This window comes from Canis lupus, chromosome 8, assembly GCF_011100685.1.
Source record: "Canis lupus familiaris isolate Mischka breed German Shepherd chromosome 8, alternate assembly UU_Cfam_GSD_1.0, whole genome shotgun sequence".
NCBI lineage: Eukaryota > Metazoa > Chordata > Mammalia > Carnivora > Canidae > Canis > Canis lupus.
In genome coordinates, this window is record NC_049229.1 from 19,726,665 (window position 1) to 19,747,126 (window position 20,462).

Below are 20,462 nucleotides of genomic sequence, written 5' to 3' on the forward strand. Positions count from 1 at the left end.
TTTAAAGTTGATGGAAAGCCACAGTGTATCTTGGAAAATATCTCTGTATCTCAGAGTTTCCTTTCCTGTGACTGACTATGTAAAGGCCCCAGGCTCTTCTCTCCCAGGGTGTATTTCCTTCAGCCTCCTTTTCCACACAATGACCTTTCATTTTAATTTTTCAAATTGGAATTTGGCTCACCCTTGTTTCATTGCCCCCTTTAAAATCCATGCTGCAGACTACTCACTATTCCCATACAAAATGTATTGTCAAATGATTATGCTAAAGAAATAACCATCTATTCCCCAGATAAATTATACCTATTCCTTAGAGGCACTACTCTCTTAATTAGTTGAAGTTCTAAATATAAATTATCTTACACTTTTATACACATTTCACCCCTCCCACTTCCCACATATTTCCCACTTGTATCTGAACATCCGCAAGGAGTGCTTACAATCAACAGAAATTCATTTTAGCAAGCCACTTGCCACCTGTGCCAGTTGACCCAGCTTCAAACTACTGCTGTTCTCACTGTTGGGAATCTTCACAGCCTCTTAGCACTAGGCTGTTTTAGGCTGCTTTCTCTCCCCAAGCTATTTTCTGCAGGAGAGAATACATTCTCTTTCAGAGTTACTAGTAGTATTTATTCTCAGAATCCATGGACCCTCAATGACATTATAGAGTTTCTGCAGGCAGACTTCCAAGTGGGCCAGAAAAGGGGGCCCATATCAGTGGGAAAATTCTGAGACCTCTTTATACACAGAAATCACTCTCCCTTTTATGAAGTGGAATCTTAAAAGAATAGTTATTATTATGGCCTTAAGTTTTTGGGTAACTTCAGTCATGTCTTGACATAACAAAAATAAATGAATGATGGTAGTTAAGTGTGTCATTTGGGTTGTCATTAAGTCTCTGTCAAGGTGCTTTTATATCTCTACTGTGTATGTCTTCACTGTAGTAATCTACTAGCACTTTTTAAATGTAGTTTTTTTACAAACAGAGATCAGGAACATAAATGAGGAAAACACTTGATGAACTAAAGGAGTCATTATTGTTAGAATAAACACCTTATGTCTGAGTGCTACATAATCAGAAAAAACACAAATTACATACATATATATATATATATATATATATATATATATATATATATGGCATCATCTTATCTTAGGAAAAGCTTGGGTTTGGAAATAGATAGATCTCCATCTTAGACTTACATTTTTTTCTTTTCTTTCTGGTGGCCTTGAGGGGATTCCTTAATATTTCTTAAATTTTATTTCAGTATATAAAATGAGAAAAAAAGAACCATTTTATATGGAGTTCTATAAAGATTAAATAGGATTTGGTACGATAAGTACATTGTATAACAGGTCAATCTTAGTTTTCTGATCTAAGCTAAAAAATTAATATTAAAAACATTTTTGGGGCTGCCCGGGTGGCTCAGTGGTTTAGTGCCACCTTTGCCCAGAGGATGATCCTGGAGACCCCGAATCGAGTCCCATGTTGGGCTCCCTGCATGGAGCCTGCTTCTCTCTCTGCCTGTGTCTTTGCCTCTCTCTCTCTGTGTCTCTCATGAATAAATAAATAAAATCTTAAAAAAAAAAACAAACATTTTTTAGTGATGCCTGGGTGGCTCAGCAGTTGAGCACCTGCCTTCAGGCCAGGGCGTGATCCCAGGGTCCAAGGATCGAGTCCCACATTGGGCTCCCTACGTGGAGCCTGCTTCTCTCTCTGCCTGTGTCTCTGCCTCTCTCTCTGTGTCTCTTATGAATAAATAAATAAAATCTTAAAAAAAACAACTTTTTTTAAAAGAAATGATATCTCTTTGTATAGCTTTCACTTTAATTCTAAAAAACAAAGAAGTACCAAAACACTATACATCTATGAGGTAGATAGAACATGACAAATATTCTATTTATTAAACTTGTTTGTGTTATCAGTTTCTCAGTCTCATTTCCTCATCTATAAAATAAAGAGATCAATACTTCCTTCACGTTACCTATGCTCAATGGTAAGTATTAATTTTTAAAATAATTGCTTATTTTAGTAACTGAGCTCTTATCTGTACTATTTTAGTGTAAGTAATATGGATTTAGGTATACTTATGCCATGTTGAGTAAAAATATATATATGTATACACACAGGGATAACAAAAATTACACATTCCTCAAAGACTCATTTTATTTGTATAAATTTAAATATCAAAATGCTTTTCACAGTCTGCCTCCTATTATTATTGTGAATGTGCTTATCCTCATCCAATCTCAGCCTTCTAAACTTGGTAGGTTCTAGGAAAGCACCTTGCATGTACTGCAGATGCTAAATAAATATTGCTGAAGAAATTAGTAAAAGAATGAGTGAATTGATGCACAAGTGAATTTTTTAAAGATTTAATTTTCAGTGTACTTGGGAATTTTGCTGGAGATTTTTAAAATCAAAGATCAAAGAATACTTGTTCAAGGTTATAGTTGCCTTGTTTTGACATTCGAATTTAGCAGGTTCAATAGTAATATTCTCTGTATATGGTTTAGTAGAGAATAGAGGGATAATGTCCATTTATAGTACTTGGAAAAAATAAACAGAAAACCTAAAATATTAGAAATGATTATCAAATGTGTTTCATTATCTAAACTGTATTACAAAATATCCTTTACAGTACTATAACCATTTTGACACCTCCTAAAGCAACTCATCAACATCAATAGGCATCAGCATCTGTTCCCAGGTATTAGCCTGGGCAAAGGGACACTAATTGAATTGATAGAGTTCTGTCGAATGATGGTGAGGTGGCTTCTGAGGAGTCCAATAGCTTTTCTTTAACTCAACATATAAATTGGTACCATAGTGGTTTCTGCAGAGAATAGATTATACTCTCAGTTGGTTGTAAAATCTAAATTTGCTTGTATATCCTGTTCTAGTTGCCAAATAAATACTGATTCTCTTGAGCATATGTTGTGTAATAACCATGGGCTGAAAGAGGGATGCAGTACTGGAAAATCATTTTCCAGTTTTGTGTGATAGACTCTTCTTTGTTTATAAATGTGTCACTTTGTGTCTGAAAAGAATTAGCTTGAAAGAACATATAATGTAGAGATGTGTAAATATTATCTAGAGAGCTACAGCTGTATGACTATTTACTGAGTTTTATCCCCACTCAAATGTTATTATTAAAAACAGATCTGTGTTGTTTGCATTTAACTGGTTACAGAAGGCAATAGACAAATGTTTTAAAAGAGTTTAACTTAACTAGATGAGAATGGGGTTAGTGTGTTTGATGATCTTCATATTTTTAAATCATGAATTCCAACAAAACACAACAACTACTCTTCTCCTCCATTCACACTCATTTTCTTCAAGTGATAATATATTACTTCAATAAATAAATATGTCAATGATTAGTTTGTGAGTTTGTGGGAAGTAAAAAATGTTCCTTTACATGATCCCTATCTTCCATCTTCTACAAATTTTGAAATCTCTACTCTGACCTAAGATAACATGGGATAGGTCATTAATCACAATCGTGAGTCTTTCATTAAACAGGTCTCACCTAAGCAAAAAATAAACATAGGATTAAGAAAGTGATCCACATTTTATTCCAAACTTAATCTTACTTTCTAAATCACCATATGGGCAGTGAAATCATATCAAGCAGTGTATATATTGGTGAAGTAAATCAGATTATGAAACAGGATGTATAATTTGAGTTGGAAAGGAATCACATCTTTGAAGATATATGGCAGAATTAAGAAAATACGCATTTCTAAAATATGACTAAGTTCTACTCAGCTACCAATAATGTGTCACTTTATAAGTTCTTCCTTTGGAACTGGAATTTGGAAACAAAATAGAGACCCAGGTTGCCTTTTTTTAAACTTAATCAACTATATTGAAGCACACTTGACATAGAATGCACCGACATTAGGTGTAGAGTCAGTGAATTGTGATGTATACACCAGTATGTATCCCACTCTTGCAAATAAGATACAGGCTGTTTCCGGGACCTCCCCACCACCACCCCAATATTTCCTTGTGTTCTTTTCCAATCAACCACCCTCCAACTAGGCAACCACTGGTTTGATTTCTTTGTAGGCTAGTTTTGCCTGTTCTAAATGCACATATACTTGGAAGCGTACAACATGTATTGTTTTACTTCTGAAATTCTTCTGTTAGAGAAAATCTTTTTGAAACTTGAATTGATCAGGCGGTCATAACAAAGTACCACAAACAGGGCAGTTTACACTGAAGTTTATTGTCCCACAGTTCTGAAAGCCAGAAGTCCAAAATCAAGGTGTCTGGCATACCTGGTTCCTATTGAAAGCAGTGAAAAAGAATCTATTCTCTTCCTACCCTCTAGATTCTGGTAGCCTTAGGCATTCCTTGGCTTATAGATATTATTCTTATTGTGCTTCATGCTGTCTTCCCTTTACACATGTCTACCTTTGCGTCCAGATTTCCTTTGTTTATAAGCGCACAATCAATTATATTGGATTAGGGCTTGCACTAATCACCTCACCTTAACTTGATAATCTGCAAAGACCCTATTTCCAATTAGACTCACATTCAATGGTACTGGAGATTAGGACTGCAGCTTTTTCTTTTTAATGGAGATATAACTGGGATATAACATTGTATAAATTCAATGTTTAAAACATGTTGATTTGATACATTTATATATTGCAATAAGACTGCTGCTGTAGCATTAGCTAACACCCTTATCATGTCACATACGTATTTCTTTTTGTGTGGTGGGAACATTGAAGATCTAGTCTCTTAGCAACTTTGATGTCTATAATGCAATGTTGTTTTCTGTAATTACTACACCATGCACTAGATTTCCAGGACTCATTTATCTATTGGTTGTAAGTATGTATGTACCTTTATTCGACATCTCCCCAATGCCCCAACCTCCCAGCCCCCTGGTTACTACCATTGTACATTTTGTCTTTGAGATAATTTCCTTAGGTACTCTGTATTTTCAGATAAGAATGGGGAAGAATTGGGGAGGAAAAGAAAATTGAAATGAATCTTCCAGGAAATCCAGACTTTCAGTTTTAGAAGAATGATGGGTAAGAAGTAGAAGAGCACAAGGAAAAATAAGTCGCTTAGGGGTTTCAGCTATAAAAGGACTTAGAGAGGGGATGGAGAGCTCAGTCCTTTTCTTCCTAGACAGGTGTGTCTGATTTTAAACCACAGAGTGTCTAGGGTTGAATTGGTAGGATACAAGAAACTTCTTAGATGAAACCTCTACCTTCATAGAATCTAAGGCAGTTCAACTGCAGCCAAAAACAATGAAATGCAGGGATGAGATCAAAGATCAAAGAGCTCTCATTGGCCACCAAAAAAAAAAAAAAAAAAAAAAAAAAAGCTGGAAGCAGAGATGTAAACTTGGCTGAGGTCTCCAAATATTTGGAAATCACATAGTCCATCTATAGAACAGATCTCCAAAACCATCCTAGTACTAAGATCCCATGTCTTCTTGAATAGCAAATTCCCAAGCTTGGTCTCAAAACAGTTGAGACTGTAGTGAACTGAATTATGATAATACCATAACAAATGACAGAGTTAACTGCACAGCATAGAAAGCAAGACTGTAAAACTCTGAAAAGATAACATAAGAGAAACCCTAAATGATCTCAGGTATGGTGGTGCTTTTTTAATATACAACATCTAAGATATGATCCATGAAAGAAATGATTGATAAGCTGGATTTCATTGATATTCAAAACTTCACCTCCACAAAGGACAATGTCAAGTGAATGCAAAGACAAGCCAGAGACAGGGAAAAGTATTTGCACAAGACACATCTGATAAAAGACTGTTATCCAAAATATACAAAGAAGTCTTAAAACTCAATGATAAAAAAAAAAAAAAAAAAACATAATTTAAAAACAGGCTAAAGACCTTGATAGACACTTCAACAAAGAAGATATACAGAGGGCAAATCAAATATTGAAAGATACTCTACATTGTAAGTCATTCAGGAAATGCAAATTAAAAGAGATGCTAGTACACACCTATTAGAATGACCAAAATCTGGAACACTGACATCACGTGCTGGGAAGGCTATGGTGCAACAGAAAGTCTCACATTGCTGCTGGGAATTATGGTGGAGCCACTTTGGAAGACAGTTTGGCACTTCCTTACAAAACCAAATATATTCTTACCATACAGTGCAGCAACCATACTCTCTGGTATTTACCCAAAGGAGTTAAAAACATATATCCACACGAGAGGCTATACACAGTTTTGAAGAGCAGCTTAATTCAGAATTACCAAAACTTGGAAGCAACCAGGTGTCCTTTAGTAGATGGATGGATAAATGAACTTTAGTACATACAGAAAATGGTATAATATTCACTGCTAAAATTAAGTGAACTAGTAAGCCATGAAAAGATATGGAGGAACGTATTACTGAAGCTTATTATTAAGTGAAAGAAGTCAATCTGAAAAAGCTACATACTATATAATTCCAACTATATGAATTCAAGAAAAGGCAGAATTATGGAGACAGTAAAAAAAAGAAAAAAGAAAGTCAGTGGCTGCCAGGGATGAGCCAGGGGAAGATGAATAGCCAGAGTGCAGACGCCTTTCAGGGCAGTGAAAATGCTCTGTATATACTGCAATTGTGGACATTTGTCATTGTACGTTTGTCCAAACCTGTAGAATGAATGTACGACACCAAGAGTGAACCCGATGTAGACTATGAACTTTGGGCGATTATGATGTGTCAAAGTTGATGCACTGATTGCAGCAAATGTTCCATTCTTGTGGGAATGTTGTTAATGGAGAAGCCTGTGTATGTGTGGGAGGATTTGGTTTAGAGGAAATCTCTTTACTTCCCTCTCATTTTTGTTGTAAACCTGAAACAGTTCTAAAAAATGAAGCACTGAAAAGTTTGTTAAACTTTTCAAAGATAGACTGGTTTCTCTCTACCCCAATTTATGCCAGATAGGTCCTCTTATTTACTTTTCTGTTTGGGTGGGGACGTTAGAGGACATCTATGGAGCTCTTCCCTTTCATCAAAGACTATTACTTTCTGGAATATAGTTACTGAAAGTTTATATCCTCATTTTGATGTTGTTATTAAAAAAAAAAAAAGCAAGTAGTGAGTGTCCAGCTCATCTAGCTTATTTGATTGCTAGGGTGCAAATGATGTAGGGTTGGTTTTTGTTTGATTCTTTTGTAGCTTTTAGTATCCATGTTTTATAAAAATATCTACCCACAGATATACCATTTCTGTTGTTTTTCATCGTTTTGTAAAGATTCAAGTTTCCAACTGATACGATTTTCCATCAACCTGAAGAGATTTCCTTTATATTTTCTTATAGTGCAGTTCTTATGGTAATGGAATTTTCAGTTTGTTTGTCTCAAAATGTTTTTATTTTACCTTCGTTTCTTGTGAATATGTAAGTTCCCACCCAGACTGACTCTTTTCTTGAAGTGCTTGCAATTTCCAAAAAGAAATCAATGAAGAGTCAGCCATTATTTTTATTTTGTTCAGTTTATTTTCTTGTAATGTGCCTTATTTCTGTGCTGCTTTTAAGATCATTGCTTTTTTCTTTGGTTATCTGCAATTTGATTATAATGTGTCCTGGTATGATTTTCCTTGTTTTGAACTTGGATTTATTGATTGCTTTTTATTAGAAATGTGAAAAATATTTGCCTTTATGTCTACTTTAAAGCCTTCTTCTGATGTTCCAATTATATGCTTATTAATATTTTTGACTTCTTAATATTCTTTCACAGATCACCGAGTTTTTGTTCATTTTATCCCTCCATCTTCCCCCTACCTCCCCAGTGTTTCAGTATTGCCCTGTTTCTACCTATAGGATTACTGAAGTTCTTTCTTCAGATAACGCTCTTCTTTCTGCTGTTCTGTCTCATAAATTCAAGCCACTGAAGACTCTCTGCACTTGCCCATCCTCTTGCCCACCCACAAGTCTCCTTGTCTTCCTTCCTGTGCTATGCTTTGAAAAGGGTCTCCAGGAGCAATGATAGGGTTCATTAATTTTTTTATTTGCTTTTCTCAAAGATCACCATTCTGCGCTTCTTTTTTTTTCCAGTATGTGAAAACTATATATATAGTTCTTTCATATATATATATATATATATATGTCTAAATACATATATGTCTATATATATATATATATATATATATATATATATATATATATATTTGTACTTAACATTGCTGCTTATTGCGGACAGGCTAGTTCAGTGCCAGTTATTCCATCATAAAGAGAAGAGTAAGACTACTTCATTTGTTGAGCTTGACAGTTCTTATACATTACAACCACATTGAATGTGACATAAAATAGGCATAAGATAAATCAAACCTATATGAATATGTTTTATTTAGAAAAGTTGGTACATTATTTCCAGAATAATTCCATATTTTATGTCTTCATCAGTTAAAAATTTGATTTTTTTCTAGCTATTTTCCTTGGCATTTAAAACCGCATGTAACTTATAAGAACTTTTAATTGCATATGTATTAGTATTTTAATTTTTCTTTTTTTAAATTTTTATTTATTTATGATAGTCACAGAGAGAGAGAGAGAGGCAGAGACATAGGCAGAGGGAGAAGCAGGCTCCACGCACTGGGAGCCCTACGTGGGATTCGATCCCGGGTCTCCAGGATCGCGCCCTGGGCCAAAGGCAGGCGCCAAACCGCTGTGCCACCCAGGGATCCCAGTATTTTAATTTTTGATGATTAATTTCAAGAATAAATATTTCAGATCAAACTGGGAAATGAGAGTATCAAGATATTTTAAAAATTATATTTGGGTAAATTTACGTACATTAAGATTTTAAAAGAAAAAGTGGAATTATAGCATCTTTTGGGACTCACTGTCAAGAATTTTGATGACTACTTTTCAGAAATTATCTTCAAAAATCCAATTTTATATTGAATAAACTATTCTAATATTTAAGGAGCTCAGAGTATTTGTGGTAAATTTTTAGCCCTTTTATTTTTGAGAACCTTTATTTGCAGTTAGATTGTGAAGGTTATACTATGTTCAAGATGGTTTGTAAAGATGAGTAAAGTTTAATTAATGATTAATTACTTTCAAATATGTTACAAAGTTAACAATAACAAATGCTGTCTTTTATTGTTTCTATTCTGTAAATTGAAATGCTTACAAATCCTTTTTTTTTTTTTTTTCAAATCCTTAAATATATCTTTGAAACTTATAAGATGGTTTTTCAGGGTTATGGGGAAGTTTCTTAACTCCTACCCTCCAGTCTGAGCTGAATGTCACTTTGTTGTACATCAAGGAATACCCTGGATATATTTCAAAAATAGCACATAATTTACAGAATTGTAATAATCTATTGGCTTCTTTGTTTTCTCCATTTGATTTAAAATCCCATGAGGCAATGAATGGTACATTTTTCATCCTAGTGTCAATTATAGCCTATAATACAGAGTGGATATTTTATACTTGTTTGTTAAGTAAACAAATGAGTAAATCATTTCTGTATTGCAGTTGTATGTTGGCAAATTGAACACCAATAAAAAATAAATTTATCATTAAAAAAATAAAATAAAAAAATAAAAAGGATTGTTCCAGCAGGAATATGAACTTTAGAGAAATGACTGGATGCTAACACTACATTTTGTATCTTTTCTTACAGGCTCTTAAATCTGATCTACAATGGAAAAATTTCTTTTTTATCTGTTTTTCATTGGCATAGCAGTGAGAGCTCAGATCTGTCCAAAGCGTTGTGTCTGTCAGATTTTGTCTCCTAATCTCGCAACCCTTTGTGCCAAGAAAGGGCTTTTATTTGTTCCACCAAACATTGACAGAAGAACTGTGGAACTGCGGTTGGCAGACAATTTTGTTACGAATATTAAAAGAAAAGATTTTGCAAATATGACCAGCTTGGTGGACCTGACGCTATCCAGGAATACGATAAGTTTTATTACACCTCATGCTTTTGCTGACTTACGAAATTTGAGGGCATTGCATTTGAATAGCAACAGATTGACTAAAATTACAAATGATATGTTCAGTGGGCTTTCCAATCTCCATCATTTGATACTGAACAACAATCAACTGACTTTAATTTCTTCTACAGCATTTGATGATGTCTTTGCCCTTGAGGAGCTGGATCTGTCCTACAATAATTTAGAAACGATTCCCTGGGATGCTGTTGAGAAGATGGTTAGCTTGCACACCCTTAGTTTGGATCACAATATGATTGATAACATTCCTAAGGGGACATTCTCCCACTTGCACAAAATGACTCGGCTAGATGTAACATCCAATAAATTGCAGAAGCTACCACCTGATCCTCTCTTTCAGCGAGCTCAGGTACTAGCAACCTCAGGAATAATCAGCCCATCAACTTTTGCATTAAGTTTTGGTGGAAACCCTTTGCATTGCAATTGTGAATTGTTGTGGTTGAGGCGTCTGTCCAGAGAAGATGACCTAGAGACTTGCGCTTCTCCAGCACTTTTAACTGGCCGCTATTTTTGGTCAATTCCTGAGGAAGAGTTTTTATGTGAGCCTCCTCTCATTACTCGTCATACACATGAAATGAGAGTCCTGGAAGGTCAAAGGGCAACTCTGAGGTGCAAAGCCAGGGGAGACCCTGAACCTGCAATTCACTGGATTTCTCCGGAAGGAAAGCTGATTTCAAATGCAACAAGATCTCTGGTGTATGACAACGGGACACTTGATATTCTTATAACAACTGTAAAGGATACAGGTGCTTTTACCTGCATTGCTTCCAATCCTGCTGGGGAAGCAACACAAACAGTGGATCTTCATATAATTAAGCTCCCTCACTTACTAAACAGTACAAACCATATCCATGAGCCTGATCCTGGTTCTTCAGATATCTCAACTTCTACTAAGTCAGGTTCTAATGCAAGCAGTAGTAATGGTGATACTAAAATGAGCCAAGATAAAATTGTAGTAGCAGAAGCAACATCATCTACTGCACTACTTAAATTTAATTTTCAAAGGAATATTCCTGGGATACGTATGTTCCAAATCCAGTACAATGGTACTTATGATGACACTCTTGTTTACAGGTAAGAGAAATTAACCAAATGTTTATATTTACCATGCATATTAATGTAGGGTTTCTTCATGTACTACTGACTTGTTTTTTTTAATTGGCAGTGCTACTCTGTGTTCTAATTACAGCACTCCATTTTTGTTAAAGTGTACAATGTAAGGTTTGTGAAAGGTGAATACCTGTGGGGAAATATTTTGAATTTTTAGAGAGTTCAAATTTATATTTAATATTATGCTTACTTACCTTTTTCCCCTTCATCTAAGAGATGTGACTATCAGAGAATAAGATTGATTTATTTTAAAAACTCAAAAACATACCAGAATTTACACATCCACATGAGTGTTCTTTCCTTCAAGGAAGTCACGTTGGGAGGCTATTCCATTATCCCAATGATGCTGGCATTGCTCAAAGCACTTTTGGAATTATCTTTAGAATCTTCGTCATACTATTTTGAATATCCTCAGTGGTGGCAAATCTTCGTCTTTTGAGGGTGAATTTGAATTTTGGAAACAAGCAAAAGCCATATGGAGCCAAGTCTTATGAATAAGGTGGGTGATCAAGATGGGTATTGCCATTTTTGGTCAAAAATAGGATGTAACTATAAAATAATGAGACTGATTTTTTTGAGTGATTGAGTTATATGCATGTGTATTGTTTCATATATACTGGTTCTTAAGACAGTTCCAAAGAGAAAGTTGATAAATATTTTGAGCAGTGAAAGTATCACTGGAGTTAAGTACATAATCTTCTCATAAGGACTTTGATGGAGAATTTCATTCTGATTATAGATTTTCTGGTATGTTTTTCTAAAGTTCAGCCTCATTGATTTATAGTCACATCTTGTCCAATTTTCAATTGGAAATATACATTTTTACCTCTCCATATAATTTCACTCATGATAGACTATTATTACTCCTAGGAAATGATGCAAACTCATGGTTTTGAAATATACATATATATTTTTTGTCTTGAAGCTTTTCTGAAATAAGATTAACTCAATTTTATATACCCAGGTGAATTCTTGAAGATAATTTGATTTTCACTCATGTATGGAAATGAGAGAACTGTTTAAAAATGAGCATGGGCTGGTGGAAAAGACAAAACTGGCCCAGCTAGCCATATGATCCATCCTGGGCAAAGTTCTACCTGACTGGGTTTTAATTTCCTCCTCTTTAAAAGCAAGCGATTAAAGTAAATTATTTCTAATATCCCTCTCATCACTAAACATATGATCATGTAGACTATGATGCATGCATATTAGCATAAAGTAGTTTGTCCTTCTCATACTCAGCTCTTTATCTGGGCTATCCATTATTTAACCTTTTGTCAAAGAAGAATATGTGCTTCTACCCCTCACCTTCACGTAGCTACTAACATTTTATTTATTTTATTTTATTTTATTTTATTTTATTTTATTTTATTATTTTATTTTATTTTATTTTATATATATGTGTAAATAGGTCAGCTTTTACTTTCCAAATTATACGATTCTCATCTTGCCATGATAAGTAAATTCTATGTGACCTTCAGAAAATTGCTTGAATTTCCTGACTTCAGTGTTTGTCATCAATAAAATAGTAATGCCTACAGTAACTGTAAGAATAAAATTATAGTGTTCCAAAAAAAAGGATAAAATTATAGTATATATAATGTGCTTAGTAATGCCTGCTGTTTATCATGCACTAAATGATAGTGATTTTAATCACAAATACATACTCTAGCCTGTTTCCTAGTTTATTTAGAACACATCTAGGTTGTATAATGGATTAGCATTGCCAAATTTTAAAATTTCCTAAAAAATTCTTTCAGGGAAAGCATATAGTTTCAAGAATTATTTTTCTAAATGAAATTTTAGTTTAGGTCATATTTGATTGCTACTTAAAAAAAAATGGAAAAAAAAGCATCCGTGGAAGAGTTTTGTGATATAATGGACTGAGTTATCTATAAACTTTTATCAAACTTTAGCAACTATTCTGAAGGTAATTTCATCAGCCCACAATGGGTAGGATGATGGATTTATGCTCTGGTCAACAGCCTTGCCCTGTTCATGTTTTTAGGATAATATTCCTCATGCATTTTCATCAACCTCATTTTTAGATAGTAACATACTGAAAGCCACATGTTGAAGACATTAGAGAAGGCTGAGATCTGTAAATAAAGTACTTTAATCGTAGTAATTAGTGGAGTTATTAAAGATAGGTTAACTGGTACCATTCCATAGCAGCTTAAAACTGACTTGGAAAACAAATACTCTGATGCCTTTCCATTCTGGTTTCTAATGTGATTGTCAGTGTTTTCCCTTCCTTCAAATTGGCTTTTAGTCACAGAGGTGTTGTAAGTGCTAAATGGATTTGTTTAGTAGTCAGATAATGTCACAGTCACACCTTTCAAAAGCAATTTGTCATAAATGATTTTTTAGCCATGGCTTTTATCAGGAGGTCTGCTTTGCCAGGCAATGTAATTAGTAAGCTTGTCAAGGCCTGGTGCAGGCACCATTAATACAATGTAGAATCCAACAATGACTTTTAGCCATTTTACATAGGTAAATATAAGATTAGATCATTTTCTCGTATTTTGTATCTGTTATAAATGTGCTTATCTTAATGAGTACTGAAATGAAACAGAACTGAAGTCATAATGGCTCTGTGTGTATATATATGTCTTATTTTTAATATTAACACAAACTCCATTGTCCCTCAGAATGATACCTCCTACGAGCAAAACTTTTCTTGTCAATAACCTGGCTGCTGGAACTATGTATGACTTGTGTGTCTTGGCAATATATGATGATGGCATCACTTCCCTCACTGCCACCAGAGTCGTGGGTTGCATCCAGTTTACGACGGAACAGGATTATGTGCGATGCCATTTCATGCAGTCCCAGTTTTTGGGAGGCACCATGATCATTATTATTGGTGGAATAATTGTAGCATCTGTGCTCGTTTTCATCATCATTCTAATGATCCGGTATAAGGTTTGTAACAATAATGGGCAACACAAGGTCACCAAGGTCAGCAATGTCTACTCTCAAACTAATGGGGCTCAGATACAAGGCTGCAGTGTGACGCTGCCCCAGTCCATGTCCAAACAAGCTGTGGGACATGAAGAGAATGCCCAGTGTTGTAAAGTTGCCAATGACAATGTGATACAATCTTCAGAAACTTGTTCAAGTCAGGACTCCTCTACCACTACCTCTGCTTTGCCTCCTACCTGGACTTCAAATGCTTCTGTGTCCCAAAAGCAGAAAAGAAAGCCTGGCACAAAGCCAAGTGCTGAACCACAGAATGAAGCGGTCACAAATATTGAGTCCCAAAACACTAACAGGAACAACTCCACTGCATTGCAGTTAGCTAGTCGACCTCCTGATTCTGTCACAGAGGGGCCCACATCTAAAAGAGCACACTCAAAGCCAAGTAAGTTTCTCACTTTGCCTGCTGAGAGATCCAGAGCGAGGCACAGGTACTCCCTGAATGGAGAATTAAAGGAATACTATTGTTATATTAACTCACTGAACATATGTGGACGGTCTAAAAGAAGCATGTCTATGAATGCGATGTTAATTCAATCCAACAGTTCTGATGGGCATAGTGGAAAAGCAACTCTTTCCGATTCTGAGTGGATATTGGAAAGCACTGTGTAACCTATTATTTCTTTTTAATGAAGAAATTACTTTGAAAACTCATATAAGAAATTGGAATTTGAAATTCCAGTTTTGTTTCTCTGATACATGCCTCATAGAGCCAAGGTGTATAAACCTTCTAGGTATAGTTTAATATATGAAGGTGACATATATAAAATGGTCTGGGGATAAAAGCATGACATAGCAGCAGTGCCTCTTCCCATTCTAGGGCTGGCTTCCAGGTTCTACAATAGCAAAATGCAAAATAAAGGTTGTCACCAGGTAAAAATGTCTTGCATAAATCATGCTATTTCCTCCAGTCTTAAAAAGGACCACCTAAACTGATGAGTATTTTTCAGTGAGTATATTGCATATTTTCTTTCAAGGACAGTAGTGTTTGTTTTCAGGCAGATATCAAAAAGGACAACTCTGTGTTCTTATGGTATTTAAAATGAAATATTCAGTAAGTATATCCAGACAGTGTTAAAATAAGTACCCTTCTAAAGAACATTCTTGGTTCAGGTGCCTTAATGGATTTATGGTATTTCTCATCCATGACTTAGCTTCTTTGATGGGAAGCAAAAGAATATTCAAGTGATTTTGCATTTATCAAAAAAAAATCTAGTTATTATAAGCTGCTACCTGCTACCCTGGGCATGTGAGGGTGTTTTCATTCATTCAGTATACATTTGCAGAATGAATGAATGTTATATTTTTCTTTATGGAAATTAAAAAGGGAGACAGAAATACAAGACATTATCAAAGGGATGTTTATTTTTATCACTAAGTAAAATGAAAAGATTACTTCTAGTGGGATTCTTACTACGTTTATAAGCAATATAAAGTCATCGCTCATTAACCAGGTAGTGATTTCATTTTTCCCTTCTTTCCTTTCCATAATTCTCAGTTGGAATGTTTCTTTGTTAGACTGAATGCGTTTATTTTAACCAAAACCTGTGATAAATTTAATTAGAAATTATTCAGCTTAGTGATAATCTATTATTTTTTTAAATTTAGTCAGACAATAATATTGCTCTTTGATATATGGCATTCTTGGACATCCACTGAAATCAAGGTATATAGATAAATGTTCCTATCTACTTATTGAAAATCTTATATGGCAACTTGATGGTGTTTTATTAAAGACTGGTAAATGGGGGTTAACATTAGGGCATTCTTTGGTGTTTGGGGAGGGACGTTGAAAATAAGCTTCCAGTGAGAGTCTTGTACACACAAAAAATTTAGCCATAATACAATAAGGTATGTACTTTATATATATAACATACTCCATGGGAGTAAGTTTTAGTATATATGCTGCCAAAGTGACACATGGGAGTAAGTTAAACACACAGTAAGTTTATTATTATCTTAAAGATCACTTGAAATATCATTAAAACACAGATAAGGAATGGTAGTCATTAGTTTAATTTTTTTCTACTAGAGGCATATATAAACATTTCAGTTAATTTTAACTTTACAGAGACACATCTTATATACACTTTTATGATGACATTCAGAAGCAGGTAAAATTAAAGCAGTTAAAGATTATTTTCCATGCCAATCTTGAAACAAATGATCTAATGGGCTAATGTTATCTTAGATTCATAAATGCCTTCTCTGCCCTGGTTCCTTTTCTGAAGTTTACTTTTCACAGGTCAAATGTATAGTTCTCTTGAGGAATAAATGCAATTACACGTGTGGTCATGTTTTGTTAAATCAAACGCATTATACAGAGTAAAGTGTATCTTCAACATTTTCTGTGATAATGCTCTAGTCCTGATTAAACATTTCTAGTTAACATCAATTACTTAATTCTTCAAAAGGTGTTGATTGGCAAAAGCATGTTGCTTTTCCCTTTCCTAGTTTTTACCTATATAGTATTAAAAAGTCCCAAACGTATCACTGCTTTTGAGATTTAAATAGATGAATCCCCAGAGAAAAAACCTCTGGCCTTATGAAGATTGTGGTCAAGGGGGCTCTGAAATCATGCATAAAGGACAAATTTAGCACATCTGCACCAAGCTGCACTGATCAGCTTATTTAATGTTTTCCACGTGCCTGTATTTTTAAAAATCAATTTTCTGCTTGTTTCAAATGAAATTTTAATTGAATATCTTTTATTTTTATAAACATTTAGAACTCTATAATATCTAATAATTGTAATTTATTCTGTTTGACTAAAGTCATTAAACCCATTTACATTTGTATTAGTTTTATAAGGCTGTTTTCAGGGTATATTAACCAAATGCATGAACACTTGTTTTTAGAAGTGATAAGGCTTATGTTTCTGTCTTTAAAAAGTTTATATTTAGAGAGATCAACAAAAGATTGTCCTATAGAGAGGATCAAATGTTTTTGTTTTTGTTTACAACTATATGAGAAACTAAAAAAAAAAAAAAAACAACTATATGAGAAACTTTTTGCTCAGGGCAGTTTCAATGTGAAGTGACTGAAAAGTAAATCTGTGGGGAAGCTGAGGGTTATTACAGATACCCGGTATAAAACATAAAACCTAAAACATAAAATCTGAAACACAGCAATTACTCAAATCAATGAATGAATGGATTGATAAATAAATAAATGAATGGGGCCAGGGAGGAAGGTACAGTAATAAGTCTTTTGATTATATGAAGTTGATTTGTGATCCAGCTGTTTTATTATATCAGCAAGAAATTCTCTTATTGTTTTTCTTTCTGTTTTTTCTTGCATTTCTCATTTAACCAGCTATGTACATGTGATCCAAAGTATATGGTTTGCAGTTGCTGATTATGTATAGGTCATATATATATATATATATATATATATATATATATATATGTAGTTTTTTGCTTCCATGTCTTAAATTACTTTTTCCTTTATTTTTAGTCATTCTACACTATGGTTTCAATTATTAAATAGGACAACTAACAAATAATATATTTACAGATATTTGCTCCAAACATTTTTTTAATTATATGTCTTCCTGTGTTACTTTTTGTTGCTTTTGGATAATTGTCCCCTGATTCGAAAATGTTCCAACTATTATTAAAGTAATAATAGTTTTTATTTAATGTATGTAGTATCTGAATATCATAAAGGGATAATGAAGCATCCAAAGCTGCCTTAGAATCCTAAGAGGAAACAAAGTTTGGTTTGATAAATACTATTTATTTTTACTCTACAAATAGAATGAAGCAGAGTCACATTAAGTAAATAATTTAAATTAAATACATAACACCCTCACTGTGGCTAATTTATTTCCTAAATTTTTTAAAAAACCATTAAATGTAGTTAGGTTGGGGTAAGCTATTTTAAGCTTTCAGACTGTTGATTTTAGCTGTTCTATAGATATATTTTACTAAAAATGTTTTAGAATATAGGTTATAGAACTATTATAAACCATTTATAGACATAACAAGTCTATTATCTGAGTGATTCATACTTTTCCATAAGAATTTGAGAAATTAAAAGAAAATTAAATGTGTTCCATTTATCTACAGGGATCTCTTTTTATCTTTCCTTGAGAAGTATTTTCTACTTCACTTTAAAGCACTCAGAAAGTACTTACTTCCAAACTAAATTTTAACTCTTTTATTTGCTTGTATTATTGAATGGAAACTAAATAACTAAATACTTCATTCTTAAAGGTAACAAACTAGAGCAATTATCACAAGATCCACAACAATTGTGTCTTAGTTCTGAAATTTTCCTATTTTCCTGTTATTCACAATAAGAACTTAACAACAATCTTTAAATGTCAATGGTTAAAAAAATGCTGAAAACATAGAGTATCTTGTTGTACATAGAATTGCAAAGGTAAATGCATTTTTTTTTCAAGGACTGCAGATTTGAATGCATTTTCTTATTGGTATGACAAAATTCCACTTCTATTTTATGATGCTAAGAAAGCAGTGTTCATTTATACTAGATAGAATGAAGACTGTTTATTCTCTTTTCCTTGCTCAGTCAATGCTTGTGTTTCAGGAAGCATCCAGTCTTCTTCCTTAACACTGAATGTGGATGCTTCTGTCTGAGTGTTGGTGGTGTTTGGAGAAAAGACTTCAGTACAGAGGTGGGCTGGATGGGAAATGGAGATTTCTCTTATCCTCCTCAGTTATGATGATAATTATCATCATCATCATCATCATTATCATCATTATATAGTCATTATTTAGCTTATAATGTTTGTGAGTAAAGTGTTTTGGGGGTGAAATGTATGGATAAGAAATACCTTGTTTTAAAGTTTCATAGAGAAAAGAGAAAAATAACCAGAAGGAATAATTGTAATTTTGTAATAGTTTCAGAGCTCTGTCTTTCCAGATTGTTCAGTTCCTTTCTTCCCATGCTAGATAAATGCATGCTATAAACAAATACACTTAGTTTTGTCAAGTTTGGGGGAGGAGATTGTTTGGTTTCCACAACAAAAACAATAATTCTTGTAGTAATACAGAAGATCACTTAATATAGAAAGAATGGTAAAAGTATTTCTGTGATCAGAGTCATCCAAAAAATGTGATATTGTTGAAGTGTGGGGCACAGAAAGTAGCAGTTTTTACCTAGGACTCTATTTAAGTATGAAATCACCATGTTAAATAATGTCAACGCATTTGCAATTTTATCAAATATTACAAGTAGTCAATGTAACAAATAGTGTATCACTGTCTTCTGATTTTGTCAGCTATTTCTCAAAGCTGAAATTCAGGATCTAAAGTTACCATTGATAAAATACATACACAGTATATTCTTATGTACCCATATATGTAATATATAGATATACTAATATGTATGCTTATCAAATTAATCAGTTAAAATTAGAATTTGGTATCCTGCAACATAGATTGTAATTAATGTAACAAAATCATATTTAAATGGGCTGGTTACTAGGGAACTTCTCCCAGAACAACTGTACAAACTATACCTCTTATTTGTAAGATTACAGTGGGATATTAACTCTCCAGTAGAAATTTATTTTTCTGAACTTCCTAATGATAGTGATCTCTACAACTTGTCTAATTTCATACACCCTTTTCAAATAGATGACTGTTATGTTCATGAATTTTAAAAACTAAAAATTATTTTTTTCAAATACATTCAGGGAAAGTCATGAAGTCCTTTTCATTTTGTGTTTGGAAGTGGATATACATTTGATCTTGGTTGAAACATGAACTAGATAGATATTGAGATTCTGCTCAGAGTATGTCCAATAAATTATTGAAATAATATGAAGGGCTTATGAAATATACTATGTTGGCTCTACCATAATGTAATTTCCTAAACATTTTTTCTGTATAATATGAACATGTATTATTATTGCTTTCATGTAAAACCTGATCTCCAGAGGCCATTACAAATTTTTATGAATATTTATGCAGGAGGTTCTATAAAAAAGTATTTTGTACTTTTCTCATCACACTTACCTGCAAACCAGAGAATAACTTTTTTCTATTTTTTTTCTTATCGTGTCACTTCTGAAGGACTAGGAGTATTTGCTTAAGAGGATGTATCAGAAAGAAATAGAATGTGTGCTATGCAGGGTTATATAATGGTTTTAAACATTTATAGCCCACTGGAACATACATAAGGACATTTAAAGGCAAAATGGTTGCATATAGAACAATAGTGTTTTAATGAGGATAAATGGGTACTTCATAAAACATGCTGTTATTTGGAGGGCTATTGAATAATGATCGTTGTAAATGATGATTGAATACTCTGCCTGTTGAACATGGTGAAGCTATTTCCTATTTTGGATTCTCTTGTCCATGGTTCCATGTTAATCATATACAACTCTGTAGTTGAAATATTAACATTGATAGTCAATTGGGGGAAATGAGTAGAAGCCTGATTCTC

The 20,462-nt window shown here is 33.6% G+C and overlaps 1 protein-coding gene across 5 annotated transcripts in view; it reads left to right on the plus strand.

Moving 5' to 3' along the window:
• Nucleotides 1–20,462, plus strand: part of LRFN5 (leucine rich repeat and fibronectin type III domain containing 5) — a 236,379-nt gene that overhangs the window by 209,305 nt on the left and 6,612 nt on the right. For 4 of the 5 annotated variants that reach the window (XM_038544585.1, XM_038544587.1, XM_038544586.1 and 1 more), the window contains 2 exons: nucleotides 9,623–11,027; nucleotides 13,715–14,427. In XM_038544585.1, the coding sequence (XP_038400513.1) occupies nucleotides 9,643–11,027; nucleotides 13,715–14,427 (2,098 nt within the window). In that variant the 5' untranslated portion in view covers nucleotides 9,623–9,642. Of the gene's footprint in view, nucleotides 1–9,622; nucleotides 11,028–11,370; nucleotides 11,563–13,714; nucleotides 14,428–20,462 lie in introns of those variants that run through there. The other variant, XR_005363202.1, reaches the window with a different exon arrangement.